Consider the following 26,438-nt stretch of genomic DNA (forward strand, 5'->3'; position numbering starts at 1 on the left):
CTATTTAAATCTTAACTTCAATCTTACTAAAAAACTTGTTAGTCTGCTAGAGCTATCAAAATAAATAAGACTCGAGTTTCACTTAGCATGAGTAAAACTGAGCCGAACCTAAGCAGAAATATACTTGTAGTTTGATAAACTTAAAAAATATTGTTTATTAGTATATATATAGTCATAACCATTATATACTGTATATCTCCCCAATCCCATTTTCATTTCTTATTTTTTTAATGAAAAGCATGTAAGCTAAATGATTCGTTAACTTCGAATAGTATATTATAGTAGCCTACTACATTGTAGGAGACGATGACTCTTTGATATAAGTCTCATATTTGGCCTACAAATAGATAGCACTATAGGTAAAAATAGGATATCAAGCCTAAGGGCATATAGAGAGATTAAAAATAAAGTATAGCCTAGAAAAATTTACGAGAGTAAAGAGCCTTAAGTTAGCCTGCTAATTTCATTTAGCTAGCAGTCCAAGACACAACCTAACGAATTCCCGATGAAAAAGTAAGCTAAGACTAACAGTACGGTAACTAAAGACATACACCCTTACAACAAGTCTAAAACACACGCAAAAACAGACTTTCCTGAAAAATAAGTTGCCTAATATAGATTAATACACATTTGTCTGGCGATAGTATATAATCATGTAAAGAAAGGAAATAGAGGATAGCACGGCAGGTGATGAGTGTAACATTTCTTAAAAAAATTGCATGTGCATGTGCCAAGGGAGCATGTGCGCCCCTATCCTTCTCCCTTTCTCTTTCTTTTTATTCCTCTTTTTCTATGACACTTCCTATTTTCCCATTCTTCTTCTTGCTTCGTTGGAGCAATGTCGGAGCTCATGGGGTCATTGATCGACCCCACAAGCTCAACATGCTAATCTTCTACATATTTACTATCATATACATGCTTATTGCTAAACTAGCATCACATAGAGCCTGACATGGAAAAAGCCAAGATGTGCACCTAAGTCCTTATTTTGCAAAAAAAATTATGCACGAACCAAATAAGGTCTTAGACTTGTTGTATTCTTTCTCGCGGATATAACCATTGTAATGGGTACGCGATGAACATTACTGTAATACTAAAATGTTATAACCCCACCAATGATTGTAATCCAATTAGCTTTATACAACAAGCAAGGACCCTTACTGTTGTTTGGAGATGGTGTGTGCTGAAGCTAGCGGGTGCACAACACACCAAGTTTAGATTGATGATCAAAATTTTGATGATTGTGTGGAAGCAGTGCATACCAATTATCGAGGGGGGGGATTTGAGTATAAGAAGACTGAATGATAAAGAGAAAGAGAGATTAAAAAAGATACATTCAATTCATAAGTATACATACAAGTCACAAGACTCTATTTGAACCAGCCACTACATCTCTCTTATATTGTAACTTTATTGCTCTCTAGATAGAGTCTGAATTTGAAAAAAAAGAACACAAAATTACGACACTTTAAACTTTTTCTTATATTTTTACATATATATTTCTCGTTTGAGATCAGATTAAGTTTCAATCAAAATCATTATATTTATTTTTCTTTATATCGTATGCCTAAAATTGACTATTGATAAAAGTTAACGACTTAATAAGATGCTAAACAGTTTAATATTAAGACACTTAATTGTTCAACATTTAATTCAAAAAAAAGAAGAATATATTTGTGGGTTATTGGGTACGGATTTTTTGATAGAGTTAATTGCATACTGAATCCAATAACCCGTTTACCAAATCACATAATATTCTCTCATAGATAAGAGGAGTTTTTATTTTTAACCAAAATAAGCTATCTCTTAAACTTATTACCAAATGGGGTCTAATTTACTATGGCCGTAATAAAAACGCTAATCAGTTCAGCATCTTTATCCTTAGGTAATTTTTTTTAATTGCCGAAAGATTAAATTAAAAGAATTTCTATACATAAAATGTTAAACCAATCAATATTCTAGGACAAGACAAAAACGCTGAATTAATTAGCATTTTTACTTAGAGATAAAACGCTGATTAATTTAATATTTTTATTAAAGTTATATAGTAAATTAGACCTTTAGGAAGCAATCTACTCGGAAGAAAATAAATTTGACCAGGGTTAGTTTGGTCAAAAACTCCAGGTAAGAGGACCCTCTGTAAGGGACCCTTCACCCTTGGCAAAGGAATATCCCAAAGAAAGAAAATAAAAATAAAAAGGAAAAAAAAGAAGACCCCTCTCTCACTGTACGAAGCCCGAAGCCCTAAATCTAATCCCCGCGGCGATCTCCTTCTTTCGAGACGAAGGCTGAGATGGTTCTCGGGGACGAAGGGTGGTGACGAAGGGAAAGGTAACTCTGTCTCTGTCTCTGTCTCTTGTATGTAGGGGCAGTACTACGTCGGCATCCTTCGGCTGTAGGTAGGCAGGTCCTCTCCGATCGATGGCCCCTTCGACAGAGGCTGCAAACTGAGTGGAGAAGGGGAGTGATACTGAGGGAGAGAAGACCTAGTAGTCATTGGTTGGATTTTGACGTTTCTTAACAACCATAGCGTCTAAATAAATTAGATAAAATAATAAGTGGACTTACTTGGCCATCCCTTGTCGCTTCTTTCCTTGCTCTTCTTCGCTTCTGCTCCACTTATCAGGTTACGAGAGATCATGCCGACTCTTAATTTGAGCACCAACCTGCCGGTGGATGCCGTGGTTGCCTCTGACATCCTCAAGGACTGCACCAAGGCGGTCGCCAAGATCATAGGCAAGCCTGAATCCGTAAGGCCTCCATCTTAGTTTTTATCTTTGGAGGGCACGCATTCGAGATAACTGCCGTCAAGTTGTTTGATGAAATGAGATTTTTGGGGCCCGTCTGCTGATTCTTTGGCTTATTCCGTTGATTGGTTTTGATTTTGAGCTTTTGAGCTTTGGAATAGTTCGCGTTATGTTTTCTTTTCGTTCGGTTTAGGATTGATGTACAAATATGTGGCGATTTAAAATTTTAATGAAAGTTATCATTTAGGTCAGTTACAAGTTACAACAAGAAATCTAATGAAAATTAGCATGAGTACTTGAAGACTTTGTTTTTTTTTTTGATGTAATAGGTGAATCATATCGTTTATTCTTGAATACAGATAGCTTCCACTTTCAAAATTATATATTTTTTCGTTGTCATACTTCTAATTGAGTCTACTTAGTGTTAAGAATGTGAACTTTCTCCATGGAATAATGTTGCGCCAAAGTTTTCACCACTTTAATGAAGTTGGATCCTGGAGTAGGGTTGTATTTCTGTGTTCTGAGATTTGCAAAAAATTTTTAAATCTTCCTCGAAGGATCATGATGTTTTCATTTGTGTAGTTTCTTTGTATTCTCATGTTTGCTTCATTGTTCAGTATGTAATGATTTCACTTAACGGAGGGGTGCCTATGGCTTTTGCTGGAAGTGAGGAACCGACTGCTTATGGAGAAGTCATATCCATTGGGGGACTCGGACCTAATGTTAATGGAAAGCTGAGTTCTGCTCTTGCTGAAATTCTTGAAACCAAGCTTTCAATAGATAGTTCCAGGTTCTATGTCAAATTCCATGATGTACAGGTAATCTAATGATCAAGATTTTATCTTTAAAGCACATTTTTCTTGTCATCTTCTTGATATTTTTTATTTACTTGTTCCATGTTTATGTATGTTTTTTTTCTTATTTGCCTTCTTAACAAGACAATTAAGAATGATTAATTTCCTTCATTTAGTATTTTCAGATAATAGCATAGTGGTATGATGCACTTTCAAACTCGTTTTTGCATCCTTCATAATTATTACCAACTTACTTAGGTGCACATCTTGACTTCTTCCATGTCGGGCTCTATGTGATGCTAGTTTAGCAATAAGAATGCATATGATAGTAAATATGTAGAAGATTATTCTGTTGAACTAATTTGGAAGCTTCCGATGTTTCGACACGGTTCTTCTACCTAAGTCCTTATTTTGCAAAAGCAATATCCAGTAGGGTAGGATTGGCAGTTGTAGTTTGGATTTTAAGCTCCAGTGATGAAGCTCATGCATGTGACATGAATTAACACAAGTAAGTAGTTATGTAAAATGCTAGATTCAAGAAGGCTTCGACATCTTAATATGGATAACAATACAATCTTGCTTGGAGTTTTTGTTGTTGAGGTAATTAATCATTACATGTGATGCTTCTACTGTGGATATGAGCTAGGAGGTTAATGATTCATTGGCAATGTGATGTGTGGCCTAGGGATGAGAAAACATGATACCTAGATCCACACTAAGGAGAAAAGGTAGGGCTCCTGTTAATCTCTTTATTGGCATCCAAGTATCATTTCTATACTAGCGTTGCTAAATAGATAGAAAAAATAGAATATAATCCAATGTTTTGAAAGGCGGCCGTGGGTGGCGGGCGGTCACCCCACCGCCTAGCGCCTAGGCGGAAGGCGGGTGACAAGGCGGTTTAGCATTTTTAATATAAAAAAATAAAAAAAATAAATATATATATAATATACATTACATACAGTAATTACTGACAAACAAACTGATAGACTAATTACTAAGTGATTAACATTTAACAGATTAAAACATTTCAACGGATTAAGTGATTAATAGATAATTACTAATTTACAACTTTATAAGCATTTCTTCTCCAACAGATAATTAATTTAGTCGACTTTTAACTTGTCATTTTGTCTAATTGCCTATCATAACTGATTAAAACAGATTTTAAGAAAAGGATATTCGATTTGCTCAATTGAGAGAGTGAGACTGCAAAGGGGAGAGTGAGAGAGAGAGAGAGAGAGAAAGAGGACTGTGTGTGTGTGAGAGAGAGTGAGAGAGAGAGAGGGAGAGAGTGAAAGAGATAGGGAAAGAGGATCGTACCTCTTTCGCTTCTCGCCGTCCATTCTCGCTCCCTGCTAACTCGTTCGCTTTTTGCTGTTGCTACACGATGCCACTAGCCGCCAATTTAGCTACCTTGGAGCTCGCCGTTGGCGGTCGTGGACGGGAGAGCTGAAGAGGATCGGAGATTTAGGCCCTTTAGGGTTTCTAATTTCTCTACTGAGACTCAGGAGAGGAGAGCAGAGAGAGAGAGAGAGAGAGAGAAGAGAGTTTTTATATTAAGGTTAATGAGTTAGTTATCTTAGTGGATAATAACCCGACCCTATACCCGTTTGTAACCCGATAAGGCTGGTTGGCGGGCCGAACCGCCATTCCGCCTTATCGGGTGAACGGCCCACCTAGCGCCTTTTGGCGCCCAGGCGATTCGCCAAGGCGGTAGCCCGCCTTATGCAAGCGCCATACCGAATGGCAGGGCGGCCGGTGCACCGCCCCGCCATGGCGGCCGCTTTTTCCGATTTTCAAAACACTGATATAATCCACTAAGCTGGAGGAGAAAAGACGATCAAACCGACTTAAATTGGAGGGACAAAGGAAGCATAATATCTATCACAAAAGAGATGAGGGGAGGGAGAAGGGAAAGAAGTAGAAGGGAAAAACTAAAAAAGAGATAAATATGGAATCCTCCACAAAAATATTATTTCTTAAATTTTCATACTTTTTTTTTTTTGAAATTCCAATCACATCTATATATAGAGATGAAGAGATTACATCAAATCACAAAGATCTTAGATCTTTCCTAATCTAATATATAACTAAACTAGGACTCTCTTAACTTACAAATCAGTCAAATCCTAACAAGCTTATCTCAAAACAAACTAACAATCAAATTTCCTAGATTTTTAGGAGTTCTAATTAAATTGGACACATTAAAAGTCTAAAATCAAATCTATTTTTTTAGATAAATATACATCCGAAATAAATAAAAATAAAAATAAAAATATAATTCCTATCGGTGTGTTTTGAATTGTAACCTCAAGCACAAAATTTTGGTGAATCAAGATCGCAAATGGACCTTCTATTTGTCCTCCCAAGATTGATGTTGAAATTTCATTTGAGTTCGAAGCAAAGAAATTTGGGATCTCAAGTGTATTATTAACAAATATTTTGTCATTCTTGACTTCCATCTTGGGGTCACATTATAGAACTATAAAATTAGCTATCTAATTGCATATTTTTACTACTTACTTATTTATCACCTTCATGGAAAGACCCTTTCCAAAAGAGGAGCTGAGGAGGTACAATTATCTCTTTTGCATGTTTATAAATTTCAACATTGTTTGATGAGTTTTCTGCATTGCATTCCTTTTGCATGACGCAAATATATAAATATTTGGTGCAAGTGCTAATGCCTCAATTCCTAGAAGTAGGACAAGTATCAAGAAAGCAAGAGCTAAGCCAACAATAATGCACACAGTTCTGCTCGTAATTGACATCCATGGACGAATATAACAGTAGGTTTCCTTATTGAGAAATATAAATTCCATTTGAGGTAGTTGTTCCTTGTTTCTTTTGAAGGTCAGCAGATGGCTGAGCATCGCTCATGTGAAATGGATCATCGTGACACCGCTAGTGTCCACTTTGGCACAATTGCACTATGATTGATCAATAGAACAATGATCAACTGTCTATAAACTGATGGATTTCAGATCTAACAGGAACAATAGAAGGTGTAAAAGAGTAAAGTAGAGAGAAATAAACCAGAAAGGATGTTTTGAGAAAACCGATTCGGTCAGTTCTAGATGTATCTCTTATTCAAAGTGAGGAGCATTGGGCAATGCCCTTGTTGATGCCCCATCTTATTTCTCTTTGGGCATAGATCAACACTCTTTCTTATTTTTTTCATATATTGGTGCCTTACATTTCATGCCATTTGGAATTTAGATTGATGTGGTATGTATAAATGTTGTAATGTGATGAATGAGAATGGTGTGTCAACTTGGTCGAGGATCAAGTGGCGCAGAACCTAGTAAGATCATAAGACCAGTAATTAGTGAGGATTATGTAAAGTTGTTAAACTATATAGAATAGATTGGTTGACAAAGTTTGAAAAGCAAAAATAGAGAAGTAATCAGATTCGACGTTGTCCGAAACTAAGGACTGTTGTGCCGATAGACTATTGGCCCACCTACTAACACACCCGTTGAAACGCCACTAATATGTATGTGGGTTATTTATACATATTTTTAGTTTGAATATATATATATATATATATGCTTACATTAGAGTCTTTTATCCCTAAATAATAATGTAAATAATCTACTTTGTTAAATATATAGCAATAGTCAAGGAGAAACATGATTCAACATATAAATGTCCCATTTTATCAATTAATTTCTAATTACGCTGAAATTTTAGTTAAAAATTATAAAATTTGGATTTAAATCAACTAATATGGAGTTAATCCAACACATTCCTACATTAATTTTGACTCAACTCGAATGAGTTGGACATTAGTTTTTGATTTTTTGAGATTTGGGGTAAATCTAAGGGAAATCAGATTTTTTTTCCTTTGATTTTTATATTTTAAAGAGCATTTTTTATAGATTTAGTACCAATATATGAGATATATGTAGAAAGACTTACAAATGATAGATCTAGCAAAATTCACCTAGACTTATAATTTGTATACTCCAAATAAATTTTTAAAGTGTAAAATAAGTAAATACTTAAGAGAACGAAATAGAATTTTACCTTTTAATGGGATTCGAAGAAAAAAAAAATCTTTAATCTCTCTAAGGTCTCCTTTGTTTCTCCCCTCTTTCTCCTCTCTTCTTCTCTAATTTCTACTTTCTATTTGGGAAGAGGGCTACCAGAGAGGCCCATTATGGATCTCTTTGAGTTGCCTTGACAAGTTTCACACAACACCCTTTGTGTGCCGCTTGATACTCGTGTTGATCGGCATGACATAGGTTGGCACGGCGGCACAACACCATGCTAGATGCCAATATCTCATTGCCATGGCCATTCTTGTCCAGAACTCTAGATTGTATTTCTATATCTTGAGGTAACAATAGAACTTTTCAATGTGATTCCGATAGGTTGTGCTTCCTGGAAATTTTAGCAATGCAGAGGGATCATGATAAACCAATAGTCAAGAGTTAAAAATATGTTTCCTCTTATTTATTTCGGCCCATGTAGGTCTTTTTTTCATGATACTTAGGAAACTTTTCATGTTTATAGCCGGTTATTCTGGTTGAAGCACTCACCTTCCTTGACACAAGCTCTTGTTTAATATCAATGAATCTCAAGTGACAGCTCTTTAATCCTGATTTAAGATCAGTTTCCTAAATCTCAAGCACTCACTAGTTATTTGAAGAACAAGCCAACTATTTTACCTAACATGTAATACTGGCCATCCGAGAACAATCCATTGAGTCAAATTGTACAGGAGGTGGCATTTGGTACATCTATAACTCTGAGATTTAGATCTTTCCTATTTGGACAGACATTGTTGTAATTTTCTTTGTCCTCACTTGCTGTTCTCCAACTTGCAAATTCGAAATTTTGTCCCTTTGCAAGTGCAAGGGAAAGTACTAAACTTGTCTTCACCCGTTTCTTAATAGGTCAAGTTTTTGGGAAGGACTAGACAAGAAGGGAAATACACGCTTGGGACCCTAGAAATTGAGAGTCATAACTCTTGAATAATCTATTATATATATATATATATATATATATATATATATATAGTATTTAGTCGGTATCTAGAAAGGAGAGCACTTATGAGAGTAAGTATGCTTACATCATTTGCCCTATAATTTAGATTGCTAGAATCCAAAGATACCCGTGCTGGGCCTGTGGCACAAGGGTTGTTGCACGACACTCCTCTATCCTCCTACGGATCCCTCCGTCCGTCGCCTTTGCCTTTGCCTTTGCCTTGCATGCCCTAGCTAGAAGATAAAGGAAAAAGTTGACTTAAACAGGTCAACAACAACAACGACAGCGGGAAAGCAACTAGTGACCTGTATGACAACCCTTGATAGAAAGCTCGTGCAATGAGGCGACATTTAAAATTCTTTACTCAAGTTTTATTACGGTAGTTCTTACTTGCAAAATGTACTATTTTACTATTTACTTTTGTTGTTGCAAGTGTTTCTCTTCCATTCTTTCCAATATTTCACAATTTAATTGAACTTTGTCCAGTTATATTCACATATCCTAATTTCACCTTTTCCTTTATAAACATTACAGGGATCCTATTTTGGCTTCAATGGCTCCACATTTTAACATGCACTCATTCCAGAGATTCATCGAGCGAAGATCTGGGAGGTGTGAAAGCAATAATCTGCCTGCACTCATCTCCCTTTCTATAGTATCCACATTCCTGCACCTATATGGAGTGATATCATATGTATGCTTGTACTATATTAATTTAATTGAGCTGAACATCAGTTTAATATCTAGAAATCTCAGCAGACACATTTCATTGTTACTGAGCTATATATAATTGATGTAACTTTGTGATGGATGTGATCATCATGTAGTCTCTTTCTTATGCATGTTACTTTGCTTAGGCACTAAAGGCTTTCACTGCACACAGACAAATTTAAATGAATTTAAGTTGAAATGAGAAATATGAAGGAGAAAAGGTATGATATATAACTCATTCCACAATTGTGTATCCTTCCACTTGTAAATTTTTCAATTTTCAATTTCTCATTTTTCCTAGGTTTATCTCCTGCACATTTCTTGAAGTGCTGGCTAGGTTATTCTGGCTTTTGCTCTTACAAAGAATTTGCAACTCCATCTGAGAATTGAGATGAACCTCTTAAATATCTTGGTAAGAAATGCCTCTTTGTTCTCCTGTGTACTTGTGAAAACACACTTTGATTCTAGCATCAATATAGCAAATCATGCATCACATGATGGATTCTTATGTGTGAAATTGCGAACTATATTGCATATTTGCAATGGAACCTAAGAAAAGATTAGCTGTTAGGTCTTTGAATCCATGTACCTTGTCTGGAATTTAGGGTACTACTATACTGTTGAGTTGTTCCTAGTGACAGTTCTTTGTCTATAGTTGCAGTTGTATTCAGGCAACACATCCACTAAAAGTGACAATAACTAGGCATCTGGTTGCTAGCAGGGGATGAGACCAAGGAGCAATCTCAAAGCTTCTTGCAGTTTAATTATATCTAAATTTTTGATGTGCAATAATGAACAATATATATATATATATATATATATATATATAAATTGTGTAAATAAAATGTGTATCGGTTATATAAAATATATACATTTAGTTTTATATGTTAAATTGAAAAACCTAATGAAATCAAACAACAAAATCTCCAACAATCTCATGTCATTGTAGAATCAAGAGGGAAAGAAACCTTTCATCCACAATTCATATTTCCTACAAGTGTCACTTCTTGAATTAGTTCTGCACCTATATGATGGTAAACTTCAGAAAGCTACACTATAATCTTTGTGCTGGTTGCTGAGTTTTTATCGATATTGACTGCTACTTAATTTATTACTAAATAAGGTCTAATTCATTATAGTTCTAATAAAAACGTTGAACTGATTAGCGTTTTTATTATCAAACATTTATATATATATAAAACGCTGATTAGATCAGTATTTTAGGAGTCAAACAAAAATGCTGATCAGATTAGTATTTTTATCTAGGAAAAAAACGTTGATCTATTCAACATTTTTATTATGGCTACAGTAAATTAGACTGCATTTGATAATAAGTTTGAAGGTTAATTCATTTCCGTAAAAAAAATTTAGTACAAAGGCTAGTTTGCCCAAAAATTTAGTATAAACTCATATATATTATATAAATATCCCTTGTTCTACAATATAAGAGCATTTCTAAGGCCTTATTCACATTATTGGGAATAGAGTGAAATAGGAATAACAAAATCTAATAGATCATATTCCCTTTTAAAGCCCACTCACTAAGCTCTATTTTTAATTTGATAATTATTAAATAATATAAAATTTATATACTCTATTAAAATTAATTAATAAATATTAGTAATATTAATTTATTTTTAATAAGAAAGATATGGTTGGAAGCTCTTCAGAAGAGGTAAAGACTAATATTAAATAGTTTCAGGATATTAAATTTCAAAATAATATTTGTTAAGCTAAAAATAAAAGAAATTTTAAAATAAGACCTCTCCAAAGCTCCAAAGTTAATAACTTTTGTTAAAAATTGATTAGTAAAATTAACTATAAACTAAGTTTAAATAATTAGTGTATCATAAAATATAAATAAAATTTATAAAAAGATGGTATACTTTGGAGGATAACTTTGGCATTTAAAATAAATAAATAAATTTTCTCACGGCTCCAAATTTGAAAATCCGCCGTATCTAACCATAAATTTGGAGCCTAATATAGAGCCCTACAGTAGCGAATTAAGTTTTAAATTTAGAGATTTGGAGTCCCGTTGTAGATGCTCTAAAATACTGACATAAACTTAGAGAGAAAGAAGATATAAGAAAGCTATAATAAGCTTTTCAAATATTATTATTAGAATGTATAATAAACTTAATAACCATGCTATTTAATTCAAATTTCTCTCACATGCATATAAAATGATGATGTGATGTGTGGTACGAATGAAACTTAGAAAATAAGAAATATAATATAACTTTTAATGAAATTATAATTACCCTCTATATTTTCAGGCAAATAATTTAGTTAAACTTCTGAATTAAATTAACTATACTAAGAAGATTATAAAAATACCTTAGTTCAACTTAAGTCATACTAAACATATTTTAAATATTTTAAAATAAGAATATTTTAATTATTTTAAAAATAAAATATTTATACTTAAAAAGAATATTTTCATGATGTTAATACAAATTTAACTGATGGTATTATTTTACATATATTGATCAAATTATTGGGATCAATTTGTAAATAGTAAAAATATAGATTGTAAATTAAAAAAAAAAAAAAAAAGATAACTTAGGGGCGTAGACCGTAATAAATAGATATCGTAGGGTGCGAATTGAAACATCCCATAGCATGTAAATATTCTAATAAATTTCAAAAAAGCCCCTCTCCGCCTGCTCTCGATCTCGACGGGGAAGCAACCGACAGCCCCACGCCACCAACTTGAGGAAGAAAGGGGCAAAAAATTGGAAGGAGAGAGAGAAAAAAAAGGTTTTTATTTCAAAATATTTCCACTAGACTACAACTTCAAGGTCTCGATCTCCTCCGACGGATTCGAAATCCAGGCTCGTTCGATCTTCCCTTCTTCATCGTAGTATTCAATTCCTGTTCTTCTTCTTGAGAATAGGGTTTCTTTCGGTTTTGTAATTCTTCTCGATATATTCTTCGATTTGATTAGGATTTGATGCCATCGGAGCTTGTTTGATCTCTCGCGCGCGGTTCCGGATCTGATCCGATGGATAAAAACAAGAACCGAACTGATCTCCTCGCCGCCGGACGCAAAAAGGTGTTTTTTTATATAAAATAAAAATAAAAATCTTCCTCTCTTTGTTTTCGTGGCAACCGATTTTACTGATATTTTTGCTTGAATATTTGGCCCGATTGTTAGCTTCAACAATTTAGGAAGAAGAAGGATAACAAAGGTAGCAGCGTTAGCCAAGGGAAATCCGCGAGCAAGAAGGTTGGGAAGGACGGGGGCGCCAGTGAGCCGGTCAAGATTCCCGATCCGGAGCCCGAGCCGGAAGCTACCGGCTCTATTGATCCGGACGATCACGTGGATTCGGCATCGGTTCCTTCTGTTGGAGATGTTGATGGAGGAGTCTCGGAAGATCTGGAGGATCAGGAAGAGGTTTCAATGGAGATCTCAATTGACGGCGGAGGCTCAAGATCTGAAATTGAGAAAGATCAGCAGGTAGACACTATAGTTTGTGATATAGGGGATAGGTTTTCATTTGTTATCATTGTATTGTTACAGAGCACATCTGTGGCTTTTGAGGGGTGGGGTTTAGGGTGTATAATTTGTATCTCACTTGTTGCTGGGTAGGAGCTATGCAGGAAGCTAAACAATCTGGACTGGAGCAATTTGACAGTGGCGATTTGCAAGTTGAGATGGCTATAGTGGATAATAGAAGTGTCGAGACTGATATGTTGGAGGGAGCTGTGGTTGCTGAATCCAGGTCAGGACTTGAAGAGGCTCCATGTGTGGGTGAATTTTTGGATCCCACAGGAGAGAGTAATGAGACAGAATCAAGTCTTCTAAGTTCTGGTGAGATCTTGGAAGGGGGATGTGTAGACAGAGAGATGAGAGAGGATAGAAGGATTACTGATCTGAATGGTCAGGAGTCAGGGAAAGATGGGACGGAAGAAGGAACTGCAGATTGTGGAAGTCATAAATCTGTGGTGTCTGGAGAGGCAAGTGGGATTTGTGCTCCATCCAGATCATCTCATGTGATGGACATGAATGTCATTCGGGAGTATACAACTATGCAGGAGATGGACAAGGAGGTTTCTGACGAGCATGCTTACAACAATTATAGTGAGGAAAATGTGGAAGCGTCAATTTCTCCAAAAGTTACTTCTGATAAGAGACTTGAAGAAGAACTGGAAGATGTCCCTTTGAAACAAGTTTCGGATGATGTCATAGGAGGAGTAGCATCAGGAAGTGGTAATGAGGAAAGCATTGTACCACAACTTCTTCTTAAAGATTTGGGGGGTGATAAGACCGAGTCTAGTGGGGAACTTCTGGCAGCAGTGGATGTATTATTACCACAGAAGAAGATTGAATTGGTCGAAGAAGATAATCCTGTACTTCCACGGAACTTGAAAGAACCGTTTTATTCGATGGGGACTTTGCATATGCTAACCAGAGATGTAAAGGAAGGTCTATTTGCTGATGGACTTGAGAGCATCAGAAGGCATGTTTACCTATCAAATCTCTCAAGAGATCTTCTTGAGTTACAGCTAGATGAACAAACAGATATGGACATGAAGCTTATCCAACATTCTTCTGATGAAGTGTGGAAGCTCCAGGAATTAGTTAAAGAAACGGAAGAGAGCAAGGAAGTGATCAGTGAGGAGCTTGCATGCTGTAGGTCCAAGCTCCGAGATGTGACTATTGCGAAGGAGGAAGTGGAGAGCAACTTTGCTTCTGTAAAGGAGGAAATTGTGGCATACGGTAATAGATGTCAGAAGTTGCAGTGTGAACTGGAACACTGCCAGGAGGAATTGAAACATTCCTCTGCTGAATTAGCCAATTGCAGGGCGTCACTGGAAGCTTTTCAGGAGAAGAATCTCAGTGTAACAAGAAGACTAACGTCCGAGGAGGAGTTAAGGATGAAACTTGAAGAGGAGAAGGAATTTCTCTCCTGTGAAAATCTGAAACTTTCTTCTGAGTTGTTGGAACAGAAAGAGAGGTTGCTCCGTGCATTTGATAAGCATAAGCAGCTTGAGTCAAACATAAGGGAAACAGGAACATGCTTTGAGAATTTTGTGGAGCAGCTCATTGAGGAAAACTTGTATCTGTCTAACAGCTTAGCTGTACACAAAGGTAAAATAAAAGAGTTGGATGACGAGTATACTGTATTGCCAATTGAAAGAGAATCATATCAAGATAATACTTCTCATCTGGAGAATTTAGCTACAGATATTACAGTCGAAGATTCTCATAAAACAATCCAAAATTTAGTGGTTTCTTGCCATCCGCCAGATTTTTCGCTGCAGAATGTTGATGAAAAATATTCTGGCAACTTGCCTGTTCTCCAAGTTCTGAAGGGCCATCTGGAGGAGGCCAAAGGTATATTGCATGAACTTGAAAAGTCGATTCATAGAATGCACTCTCACTCTATCTCCGTAGGTAGGTCAAGTGGACGAGTCTCATCTTCTGGAATATCAAAACTTATCCAAGCCTTTGAGTCAAAAGCAAATCAGATTGACAGTACATCGGAGGAGGAGGTACCGTTGACTGAGGGTGGGTTGGTAGATGAATCATACACATTAACTGGAGAGCAAACATGCCATCTTGAGTGTATGTTGAAGCAGATGGAGTTGGATGTGGAAAAGGCTGAAATATATCTGATCGAAGAATATAGTAGAAGAGAATTTCATAAGAAGTTTGAGATGGAGTATGAAATGCAGGGAAAACATAATGAGAGCTCTCAGGGAAAGATTGATGAACTCATCCGCTTGCTGTGCAACTATGAAGATAGGATTAATGTTCTACAAAACCAGTTCAATTCTATACAACAAGTTGCTGATAATGAAGCAGAAAGGCTCTTAAGCCAAGTAGAGCTGCTGCAGGAGGAAGTCAATGGCAGGATGTCTGTTCTCAAGCATGAAAAGAATTCTATGATGGAGGTAATTGTTAAGGCAATTGAGAAGCTCAACTTATCTACTGGACTTCTTCTTCCTAATGAATCACCTAATGAGTTAGATTTTGACTCACATGTTTTGACTTCAATGGATTTTGCCACAAAGTCAATTCAGAGCCTTCATGAGAAACTAGATTCTGCTAATCTGATTCAAAGTACCCTTAGTTCTTCCTTGACGGAGGTAAACAAAGAATTAACTGATGTGCAAGGAAGGAAGAAGCTGGCTGTTCAGCTTATGAAGAAAATGTACAACACCTTTGGGGAACTTCTGCCTGACTTCTACCATCCTCTACATGAATCTGAAATTAACGGGGATGGTGAGGAAGGCATACTACTTTTATTTAGTCATTATGAACTGCTTCTTAAGCATTTGAAGAATCTGCTGGATGATCGGCTTGATTTATTGTCAAAAAATAACGAGCTAGAGTCAAAGTTGTTTGGCAAAAGTAAAGAAGCTGAAGAGCTGGAAATGAGGTGTGATACTTTGACAAAGAATATAAATGACCTTTGCCAGCTCAAGGAAGACAATGAATCAATTTTAATGAGCAAAAATCTAGCTTTTGAAGAGTTGCACAAGAGATGTTTTGTCTTGTGGGAGAAACTGGAAGATCACAGTCTGAACAGTGCTTCAAGTGTCTTCCTTGGGTCGGCTGGAAATAGTGAACCTTTTGCAAAATCTGGCTGCATAGAGACTGAGTTCTTCAATTCCTTATTACCACGTATCGAGGCATCAGTTGCTTTACATCTTCAAAAATATGAGGAAGCAGTCGAGGAGATTAATTTATCAAAGAAATGCTTATCTGAAGTTAATATTTTACCAGGAATTTCAGCCAGCAAGTGGTCTTTGTCCTTGCCTAGCTTGCTTGGGAATGAATTTTTCCCTATGTTGAATGATCTGCAGGATAGAGTGGACATGCTAAGCGGGTCAAAAGTACAGCTTGAAACTGAAATACAAGTCCTCAAAGGGTGTCTCAAAATGATGGAGGAGACTCTTGAAGCTTCTCGTTCTGCATTAAATCTGAAAACATCTGAACTCGAGCAATCAGAGCTGAGGATTTCCTCTGTCAAAGAGAAGCTCAGCATTGCCGTTGCAAAGGGAAAGGGATTAATTGTGCAGCGTGACGGTCTTAAGCATTCTTTGATGGAAAAATCCAATGAACTAGAGAAGTGCTCACAAGAATTGCAGAGAAAAGAAGCACTGCTTAAAGAAGTTGAGCAAAAGCTGAAATCCTATACAGAAGTGGATCGTATTGAGGCATTGGAGTCTGAGCTCTCTTATATTCGAAACTCTGCTACTGCATTGAGAGATTCGTTTCTTCTTAAAGACTCTGTTCTGCAGAGGATTGAAGAAGTACTAGAAGACGTGGATTTGCCAGAGCATTTCCATTCCAGAGACATTGTAGAGAAAGTTGAGTTTCTGTCTAAAATAGCTGGTGAGAGTTCTATTGCTGTTGACTTTGATCATAAATCTTCTGTTGGGGGACCATTTTCTGATTCACGTAGTGTCGTCATGGATGCCTGGAAAGATGGCCTTCAGAATCCCGGATTTGATGAATTGAAGAGCAAATATGATGAGCTTCAAAGAAAGTTCTATAGTTTGGCTGAGCATAATGATATGTTGGAGCAGTCCCTAGTAGAGAGAAATTACCTTGTGCAAAAATGGGAAGAGGCTCTGAACAGAATTAACATGCCCTCACAGGTTGGTACATTGGAGCCGGAATATAGAATTGAATGGTTGGGAAACTCACTTGCCGAGGTCCAGCGTGAAAGAGATGGATTGCAGTTGAAGATTGACAACCTTGAGGAGTCATCTGAGATGGTCATAGTTGATTTAGAAGAATCGCACAAAAAAATATCTGAACTAAGTGCAGAGGTTGTGGCTATCAAAGCTGAAAAAGATTTCTTCTCTGAGAGCTTGGATAAACTGAGGTTTGAATATCTTGGACTCTCAGAGAGAGCTGTTCAAGATGAGATGTACCGAGATGCCTTGCGAAAAGAAGTAGCTGACATGGAGGAAAAAATGGTTGAGAAAACCAAGGAGCACAAGCATTACCATGATATGGAAAATGAGATCTATAAACTAGTGGATGTAATTAATAATGTGTTACCAAGTGATGGTTCTAACACCTTATCTGGTCATAGTGCTATTGAGTATTTGGAAGAAATTTTAAGAAAGCTACTAGAGAAATATGCAGCCGCTATTTCAGAGACATCTATAAGCTGCAGCACTGAAAAGGAGCTTCTTTCACAAGAGAGCAATTTGTCTGTAGATAAATGTACATTAGAAGTTAGTACAGATGAGAAGGAGACAGAATTGATCACTTTAAAGCACGAATTAGGTGAGGCTTGCCAAAATCTGGCCTTATTGAAAGAGGAGAGGGATGCGGCTGTGGAGAAGTACCAATCATTAATGGTGGAAGAAGAGGCCATAGTTAGACAAAGGAACTTATTGCAGGAGGAGAAGACTCTTGACATGCAAAAGTATGAATCATTGGTGGCAGAACTAGAGTCAGTGGTTAAACAGAGGGATGCGTTGCAGGAACAGTTAACTCAGGAGGAGCAAAAATCTGCTTCGGTGAGAGATAAATTAAATGTTGCTGTTAGGAAAGGTAAGGGGCTGGTGCAACAGAGAGATAGCCTGAAGCAAGCCATGGAGGAGATGAATTCTGTGATAGAGAACCTTAGAATTGAGCATAAGCAGTACATAGAAGCCTTAGATTCTGAGAAATTAGTGCTGATGAAGCGATTGACAGAGACCGAGGAGAACTTGCAGGATAGTAATAAGTTCTTGAGAAGTTTATTGACTGCTTTGCATGGTATAGATACAAGTCAACCTATTGATATAGCTGATTCTGTGGGGAAGATTGAAGAAATGAGAAAACTCAGTCATGATTTGCGCTCGGCAGTAATTTCTTCAGAAAATGAAGCAAAGAAATCAAAACAATCAGCTGAGTTGCTTTTAGCTGAGTTAAATGAAGTTCAGGAAAGGGCTGATATCCTTCAGGAGGAACTGGCTAGGGCAGAAGATGCACTTACAGAATCTTCTAACCAAAAAGATTTCTTGGAGGCTGCAAGAGCTGATGCTGTTCATCATCTTGAAAGTTTTATCTCTGTTCACTCTCAGGAAAGAAAGAAGCAAATAGACAATTTACTGGAGTTAAACTCTGCCATTGGTAAACTGAAGAAATTCTGCTTTGAGTTTTCTAGTTCTCTTGCTAATATCTTTACACGGGATGTGGACATCATCTGCCATATCGAGTCCATCATGGATTCTTTATGCAAGCAGATAGATGGTGCAAATATGGCCAACATACCTGTTATTTCATCTAACTATCTTCCAGTTAGTAATACAATGAACCAGGTAATTTTAATGCCAAATGAAACTTCCATGCAATATTTGCACTTCCATTACTGGATTTTTCTTAAGTAGTTCTTCAGTTCTTCATTTCTGTATATCTTGTAGTTTAGAAATCATTGACCATGTATTGCATTTTCGACTGGAAACCTTTTCCTTTTTTCTTTTAATTATGATTTTATCTTTTACAGTTTTTTTTGTTGTTTTTTTTGTTACATGATTGTAGAACTGGCTTCTTCATCTGTTTTATCAGCATAGTAGGTTTCTTCTTAGTTTAACTTAACTTACTACATTCATCATTTACTCAGAGATATATAATCTTATGACCAAAAGCTCATGTTTGAGAATCAACCATAGATAGTTATCTTGAGATTTGTAGCTATGCTTTTTCTGTTATTCCTTCAGCTGAATTTGAGGTGAATTTTTCTCCCTATGTCTGTACTATATTTGAAGGAAGAAAATAAGACTTAAATGGACCTGATACTTCAAATTTTTTTTTTCAACAAAATGACAAAATGTCCTCTCCTATAAATTTGCTAACTGTTACGAGCATTTTTCTTTTACAAAGTTACTTGTTAATTTATTCTCTTCTCATTCTGTATAGCATGTGTTGAAGTTCCTTTTTCCTCAATTTAAGTTGGTTGTGTCATCTCTGTCTCTTTAACTCATCTTTGGAATGCTTTTTCAGAAGAACTATGTCAAGGACACTCCTTCTGAACTTAAAGTGCATGATGGAAGTTCTATTTCTGAGCATCTTGCTGTTGTTTGCCGTGCTGTATTTGACTGCTTAATGGAATATAATGGTTTGAAAAGGGGCATTGACAAGCATGCCTTTTCAATTGAAGAGCAAGCCATCCGCTTGTTGAAAATTGTGGGGACCGTACAAAGAAAATATGCTTCTCAAAATGAACAGTTGGAATCTTTAAAAGGTTCTGTAACTGGCTTGGAATCGGAGATGCAAGAAAAAGATAATGAAATTCGTTCAATGCATAAAAATTTATCTTTGCTCTATGAAGCATGCAGCAAGTCACTTGCTGAGGCTGAGAGAACAAGTTACCATGTACGAGAGTTCGACCAACAAGAAGCTGGTGCAGCCTTGAAGTTGCCAGGTTATATCAATGGGCAGGGACATCCTTGGCATACATTTCCAGTTACAGAAGAAGACGTCAGGTCGGTGGCTGACAAGTTAGGTGCAACCATAAAGGGTATGAGCAATAAAAGTGAGGATAATTCAAGGGAACTTAAAGAAACTGTGTTGGAGTTGCAGAGGGAATTGCAGGAAAAGGATATACAAATGAACAGAAACTATGCAGAGCTTATATCTCAGATAAGAGCTGCTGAAACTGTTGCAAAGCAATCATCTGTTGATCTTGACAGTGCAAAATCGAAAATTAATGATCTGGAGAAGCAGGTTGATATGATGGAGAACAATAAGAAATTGTTAGAGCTAAGAATAGGTGAACTGAAAGATAATGAAGCCTCATCAAATGAGTTACAGGAGAAAATAAAACATCTGACTGATTTATTAACTGTCAAAGAGCAAGGTAATTTATTGGAGCCATGCCTTGAAATTCTGAGTTTGTAACCACAGTACTTTGTACAATTGTATTGATGTTAGTCCTTTTTCACTTACATTTCTTTGACCTTCATTGTTGTATTTTTGATGTTCACAGAAATTGAATCCCTCATGCAAGCACTTGATGAAGAAGAAAAAGAGATGGAAGATTTTGACAGCAAAAATAAGGAACTGGAGAATTTAGTTGAGGAAAAAACTTTTGCATTGAAGAGTCTTGAAGCTTCTCGAGCAAAGGCTGTAGAAAAGCTTTCAACTATGGTAAGCAAGTTTGATGAGTTACATGATCTGTCAGAGAGTCTACTTGCAGAGGTGGAAAACCTTCAGTCACAATTGCAAGAGCGGGATTCAGAGGTTTCATTCTTGCGTCACGAAGTAACAAAGAGTACTGATGATCTTTTGGTCTCACAGGAGACTAACAAGAAGTATTCATCTGAGATACAGGATTTGATGAACTGGTTGGATACCACAATTTTGCGCTTTGGAGTGCATCATAAATACATGGATGATTATGATTCCAGTCAAATTCATGTACGGATGGATGTCTTGGATAAGAAAATGAGAGCTGTTTTCTCTGAGTTAGATGATCTACAAGTAACTGTTCAGAGCAAAGATGCTTTGCTGCAGATTGAAAGGCGCAAAGTGGAAGAGCTATTATGCAAATCTGAAGTTCTTGAGAATTCTCTGAATGAGAAGAAAGCTCAGATAGAGCTACTACAACAAGTCAGGAATTTTAGTGGCCAGCCTACCAGTATGAGCTCCGTAGGATCTGTGGAGATTGAAAATATGGTAATATTTGTATTTCTCCAGACGTCTACTTGGTTCTTTCTATTTTATTTTCTTAATAGTTCTCAAATTAGTATTTTAAACTTTTATTAATAGTGCTAGACAATATTTCAAGCACAGATCCTAATTTTGGCCGATCCTAATCTGGATTGGCCTAAATGGATTGGCCATGCCCAAAATCAGTGTTTTCACTGGTTTTGAGTTGGAATCATTCTCATCGGATCGAAACCAACCCGAAATGGGTTGAAACCAGCTTAATATGATGAACTTATTACTAGGTCGGATTTGACCCAGATATAAACCCAAGTAATAAGTTTCTATTCTCTCACACTCAAAATCCTCTGCTTCATTACCTCTCAATCCAATGATGATGACGAGCGACCGAGTGACAACAAGTAATTTTTCGGTCAGAGGCCTCTAGCGAGTAGTTCTTTGTTGAGGTGTTTCTCTTTCTCTCTCTTTGCCTCTCTTTCCCTCTCTACCCTTCCTCTCCCTCTCCCTCTCCCTCTCCCTCTCCCTCTCCGTTCGCATCTCCATTCTCCTCGCTGTTGTAGCAATTTCTATCTTTTGCTACACTAGCCAACAAAGAGAGGGAGAGAGATAGGGAGAGAGAAGAGAGAAGGAGAGGGAGAGCGAGGGGGAGTGAGGGTAGGAGTGAGTGAGAGGAAAGCCCGTTGTGGGAGGGAGATGTCGCAGATAGGGAGGAGAGTGAGAGAGGGAGTGGGATTTTTTATTTGTCAGATAGGGGGAGAGAGAGTGGGAGAGATGAAGAAATTAAGAGAGTAGTTTTTGTTTCTAAATATTTTATATGGAACTATCTATCTAAGTTTTAGAATTTTTTATGTATTATAAAACAAATTTAGAATTTTAACATTAAAAAATAGTTTGATACTAAAATCCAATATTGGTGGCTAATACGACCGATACATACCGGTTTTTTGGGCGATCGATCCTGATCCTAAATTTTGGAACCTTGATTTTAAGATCTTTGTTTTGCGTATATAGGATTCATGTTGTCTTCCTGACTGGATCTAACAAGTTGACATTGACTAGCATGTATGCATTTATTTGGATGCAGATCCTTCTCAAGAGATGCTCATCTTTCTTGTTTCTCATTAAATTATAAAAATATATCAAACGTATTTTGGTATTTTTTTTAATTAGTAAAATGATGTAATAACTGACCAGGAGAAAATATTTGAAGAAAGCTGGTTATAATTCATTTGCAGATTGTAAACATATAAATTGGTGATACATATAGAAACATCACATCCTTTTGTAAATTCTTCTTGCTAGCCAAGTATGAATTGCTAACTATATATGATTCCTGAGTGATTGAATCATCTGTAAAACTATCATCTGAATGACTGATCTGCTTCATCTATGACGCGTTATATCCTGAGCCTTATAATGCAAAAATGTATTTGAAGAAAGCTGGTAGGGGGGGTTTGGACTGTCAAAAATAAAGAAGAAGAAGGTTTAAAGACTCGATATTTGAAGAGTTATAGGAGAGTTACGGAGGATCTTGTGGTGGAGTTTGGGTGCAAAGAGATATCAAACGTCGACTCAGACAAGCTATTTCTGCACCTGACTGCATAAATTCTGCAGAGGAACAAACGTGTGCAGGAAACAGGAAACAGCTTGCTGGTAGGTATTTGGGCAGTTTTGGTAGCTGTCTAACTTTGAGTTAGGGGTTAAATAATGGTAGAAAGAAGGATCAAACTCTAGGTTTATGGATTAGGGTTTATAGGCTTTGGAATCAAGGTTTAAATGCGAGAAAGAAAAGAAGTGAGAGAAGAATAGATTAGACATAGGGTTAACTATCAGACTCATTGAGTGCTCTACATCAGGCCGTCGACATCAATGCTCTACTGAAATAGATATTGCGGAAAACCAGCTATATCTTTGGCTTTCCATAATTGCATGCTGGAGGGTTGGCCTTATGCTGGTTGATACACCACATGGAGAAGAAAGAGAGGTACACTTTTTCCTTTTTTTTCCTTGAAAGGAAAACAATAACTATTGATACAAGAGACCTCCATCTTGTTTTCAATAAAGGGTGGGCGAGAACTCGTCGTTCAGTTTGAAATTTCTAGTTTGAATAGGTCAAAAGAGATTTTATGATTTATCCATATTACTATAAATTGAGCCTAAAATAAGTCCAGATACTAAAGTTACGAAAATACTAAAAATTGGTCCAAACATATGGTGAAAAACATAAAAAAGGACTCCAATAGCTTAATTCTATCTAGATTTGATTTAAATATGCATCAAAGCCAACTAATATGTCTCGTTTGAACTTCAAAAATATGCAGCACATGACTGACTTTGCTCTCTTTGAAAATTCATCTTTTGTAATATCATTTGACATTGAAGCATTTTTCTCTTGGGAAACTTGCCTTCAGCTAAACTCTGATACTCAGACATCACTTTATATCTTAGTTTAATATTGATCTTAACTTCTTTTTGACTTCTTTTGGATACAGAAAGACAAAGCCCCAGCTGCAGTGGTTACTCACGTCCGTAGTGGACGTAAAGTCAACAACGACCAAGTTGCTATAGCTATAGATGTTGAAAAGAATGATAGCGTATTGGATGATGAAGATGATGACAAAGGTGAGCTTAGGGCCTGATTTGTTGTATGATGAAGAAAATTGTAATCACCTGATCTGTATCCATATGGAGGAGAGGAGGCTATTACTGTTCATCTCTTATCACCATTGTGCTGAAAGGATAGGATAGGATAAGATAGATAACCTTTTGATGAAAACTACCAAAATTTTTGTTTACCCGACGAAACAGAGAGAAGAAAAAAGTGAGCTTTTTAAACTTTTGTTTTGCACGCCTCCATGTCCTTACGTTAAACCTAACCCTTTAGAGGCAAAAAGAAACTGATCACACACGCTGAATTTATAAGTGGGGTTTGTCATTCAGCCAAATGAACCCTTAGTTCTTTTTTAGTTGGCTAGTATCTGCCAATTCCAAATGCTCGTTCTCTTAGTGATGAGTAATTATTGACATTTTTATTGTATTGTTTTGAAGCGCATGGTTTCAAGTCACTCACTATGTCGCGCCTTGTACCAAGAGCTACTCGGCCTATAACAGATAGGATTGATGGAATATGGTAGGCATCATTTAAGATATTCTATTTTTTATGATCTGATTAACTTTAATCAGTTTTATGAAAACAAACTTCTCCTTATTATTTTTCCCAGGGTTTCAGCTGATCGATTGCTTATGAGGCAGCCTTCCTTACGGCTTGGTTTCTTGATATATTGGATCACATTGCATGCATTACTTGCCACTCTCATTTAAAGCAGCTTAACGAGTAAGTGGTGAAACTCTTAGGCTTATCTCTTCCTTAAATACATTAACAAAACTTTTTAAGGTTATTTCATATTGACAAATAAGTTCTCTCGACTCTGACATAGTTCATACAAACTTTTATCAGAATAGATTACAAATGATTACAATAGTTCAAAACTGTCATCTTAAAAGATCATAATAGTGCTATTAAATCATCATCTCAAATGGTGTATATTAAATGTATATGGAAGATTTGTTCTTAGTAATGTATGGAATGAGTAAGAGATTGTAGCAGCAAGAAGACTTGCATATGCTTACATGGAAAATATGTTCTTAATAATGCATGGAATGAGTAAAAGATTGTAGCAGCAAGAAGACTTGCATATGCTTACAAGTTTATCTAACAATGCTTACTTTGAATGTTTAAACATCTATTTGTGAAGCATGTTTTGATATATGATGTTGTATCTACAAAATAAATTTAGTATCATCTAGTAGCAGCAAGACCACTTGCAGTATTTCTTTTGAAATACTACTTGTAGAACTTAACAAATACATTACATTTACATAATATTTATATGTAAAGCATGCTTTTATGATTACACATGAAATTCTTGTAGTTGTAAATAGAAGCTTGGCCACTTGCTGCTAGTCCACATTAATATCATCTCAATGCATAAAAAGGTCAAGAGGATGATACGTTTGGATAACGATGAAAACTTTATCCTTACTTTCCACTGAGCCCACTGAGCCAATCTTGATCACCACTTGATTTCTCTGTTTCTCCTTTACTGAGTTTACTGACGGTAGTAGAATCAAATGTTTGATCTTTAGAAACAATACTGAATCTTGATGGCAGGTGTGTGATAACCAGGTCTGAAAATACAACATATGTAGTATAACCTTTTTATTTCTTCCTAATGTTTTATATCTGCTCATCTGTTTTGCAAATTGTATGCCTCTCTTACCAGTTGATTATGACTTCTGCAGGTGTGGTATTAGGGTATTCTTTTGCTGAGCCACTTTGTGCCATTTTGTTCCAGCAGGGGGGTTCAGCTTTAATTTTTATTGCAAAGCCAGGTTATATTGTGTTCTTTATGCTCCATAGTTGTATTATGCCCAATCAGATTTTTTTTTTCTCCTCATATTATCTTTCGTATTGTTGGTAACAACTTGATATAAGAGAATACAAAAGACAACATTAAAAAGAATTGGGGCTTAAGCTGACATTTTCATTTGTATTGACTTCTTCTATTGTCTGTTCAGTTTATGCCATGAGACCTGCCAGTGTTTCTCCGACTCTGCTGATTGATGGTGTTTTTATCATGATTTGTGCAGTTCCCTCAGAGTGCCTTGGAGAGGCAGTCTCACTTCTCCCAAGTGCAGCAGCAGGGTTGCAAACTGCCAGATTTTCATAGCGTTTAATTTTTTTCTTTACAACATCAAGCACAGTTGGGCAATCATACCAATTATTTTGGCCATTACAAGCAGCTGGAATTTCATACTTGAATCTTCTTTCTCTACATGTTGCAGTTCCAGTTTGCCTTGGTTTGATCAAATAAAGCATGCGTCAGTCTTCGGCTCAGAGAACCACACTAAGAATGTGGTGCAGCATCCCCTTTGTACATTATTATCCCCCTCCCCCCCCCTTTTTTTTTCTTTTTAGTTCCTCATTGTTCTACAAAGATGAAAGCATCAGTTGACATTATCTGATTATAATGAAGAAAATATACACAAATAGTGGGGAATATCTTTCTAGCTTCTACTTGATCTCTTAAATTCTGCTCATGTTTTGCGAATTAGGAAGAATCTTGTGGACAGTATGAATTAAGTAGTCCTTGACAGTGATATGATTCAGTGATAGCCCCACTTGAAAGTTCTTACTGCTGTTGATCTTTACCCCCGAATGTGCACTTGAGATCCGTCTACACTTTATGTTTTGTGTGTGAAATGAACAGGGGCTTTTATAATTTAATTTGTAGTATATATAAAGTCCAGGTACCATAGCTAACAAAAACAGGTCAGCCATCTTCCATATTTAAATTAATCAAACTGTATAATATGCATCACAGCGTATGCAAATGATACAGCTAAGATCCTTTTCCTTATCCAAGTATAATAAATCCCAGAGTTTTTGATCAAACTAATTATGTTTCAAATCAAATTTACTGAAATAGCCACAGGGATGCTGTAGCTCTATATAAAACGCTGAGACTTTTGATGTTTTTACTAAAATTTTTAGTATTTTTACTATTA

The 26,438-nt window shown here is 36.3% G+C and overlaps 2 protein-coding genes across 6 annotated transcripts; both read left to right on the forward strand.

Annotated features, from left to right (window-relative positions):
- Nucleotides 1-2,176: 2,176 nt before the first annotated feature.
- Nucleotides 2,177-9,352, forward strand: LOC140760328 (uncharacterized). 2 transcript variants are annotated; one of them, XM_073097251.1, is made up of 4 exons: nucleotides 2,177-2,331; nucleotides 2,627-2,750; nucleotides 3,365-3,565; nucleotides 9,068-9,352. In XM_073097251.1, the coding sequence occupies exons 2-4, from the start codon at nucleotides 2,640-2,642 to the stop codon at nucleotides 9,101-9,103; spliced, it is 348 nt and encodes a 115-aa protein (XP_072953352.1). In that variant the 5' UTR covers nucleotides 2,177-2,331; nucleotides 2,627-2,639; the 3' UTR covers nucleotides 9,104-9,352. The 2 variants fall into 2 exon arrangements, with proteins under 2 accessions (XP_072953352.1, XP_072953351.1); XM_073097250.1 differs by having other exon boundaries at nucleotides 2,212-2,750.
- Nucleotides 9,353-11,918: 2,566 nt separating this feature from the next.
- LOC140759878 (uncharacterized) lies at nucleotides 11,919-26,045 on the forward strand. Of its 4 annotated transcripts, none has more exons than XM_073096556.1 (11): nucleotides 11,919-12,107; nucleotides 12,195-12,302; nucleotides 12,405-12,707; nucleotides 12,851-18,523; nucleotides 19,206-20,061; nucleotides 20,191-20,879; nucleotides 23,363-23,492; nucleotides 23,919-24,000; nucleotides 24,092-24,204; nucleotides 25,173-25,262; nucleotides 25,521-26,045. In XM_073096556.1, exons 2-9 carry the CDS (start codon nucleotides 12,252-12,254, stop codon nucleotides 24,189-24,191), a joined length of 7,884 nt encoding a protein of 2,627 aa, XP_072952657.1. In that variant the 5' UTR covers nucleotides 11,919-12,107; nucleotides 12,195-12,251; the 3' UTR covers nucleotides 24,192-24,204; nucleotides 25,173-25,262; nucleotides 25,521-26,045. The 4 variants fall into 4 exon arrangements, with proteins under 4 accessions (XP_072952657.1, XP_072952658.1, XP_072952656.1 ...); XM_073096557.1 differs by having other exon boundaries at nucleotides 11,919-12,081; nucleotides 25,449-26,045; XM_073096555.1 differs by having other exon boundaries at nucleotides 11,919-12,081.
- Nucleotides 26,046-26,438: the final 393 nt, after the last annotated feature.

Source organism: Typha angustifolia, chromosome 5, assembly GCF_048772165.1.
Source record: "Typha angustifolia cultivar Huaian chromosome 5, ASM4877216v1, whole genome shotgun sequence".
Taxonomy (NCBI): Eukaryota; Viridiplantae; Streptophyta; class Magnoliopsida; order Poales; family Typhaceae; genus Typha; species Typha angustifolia.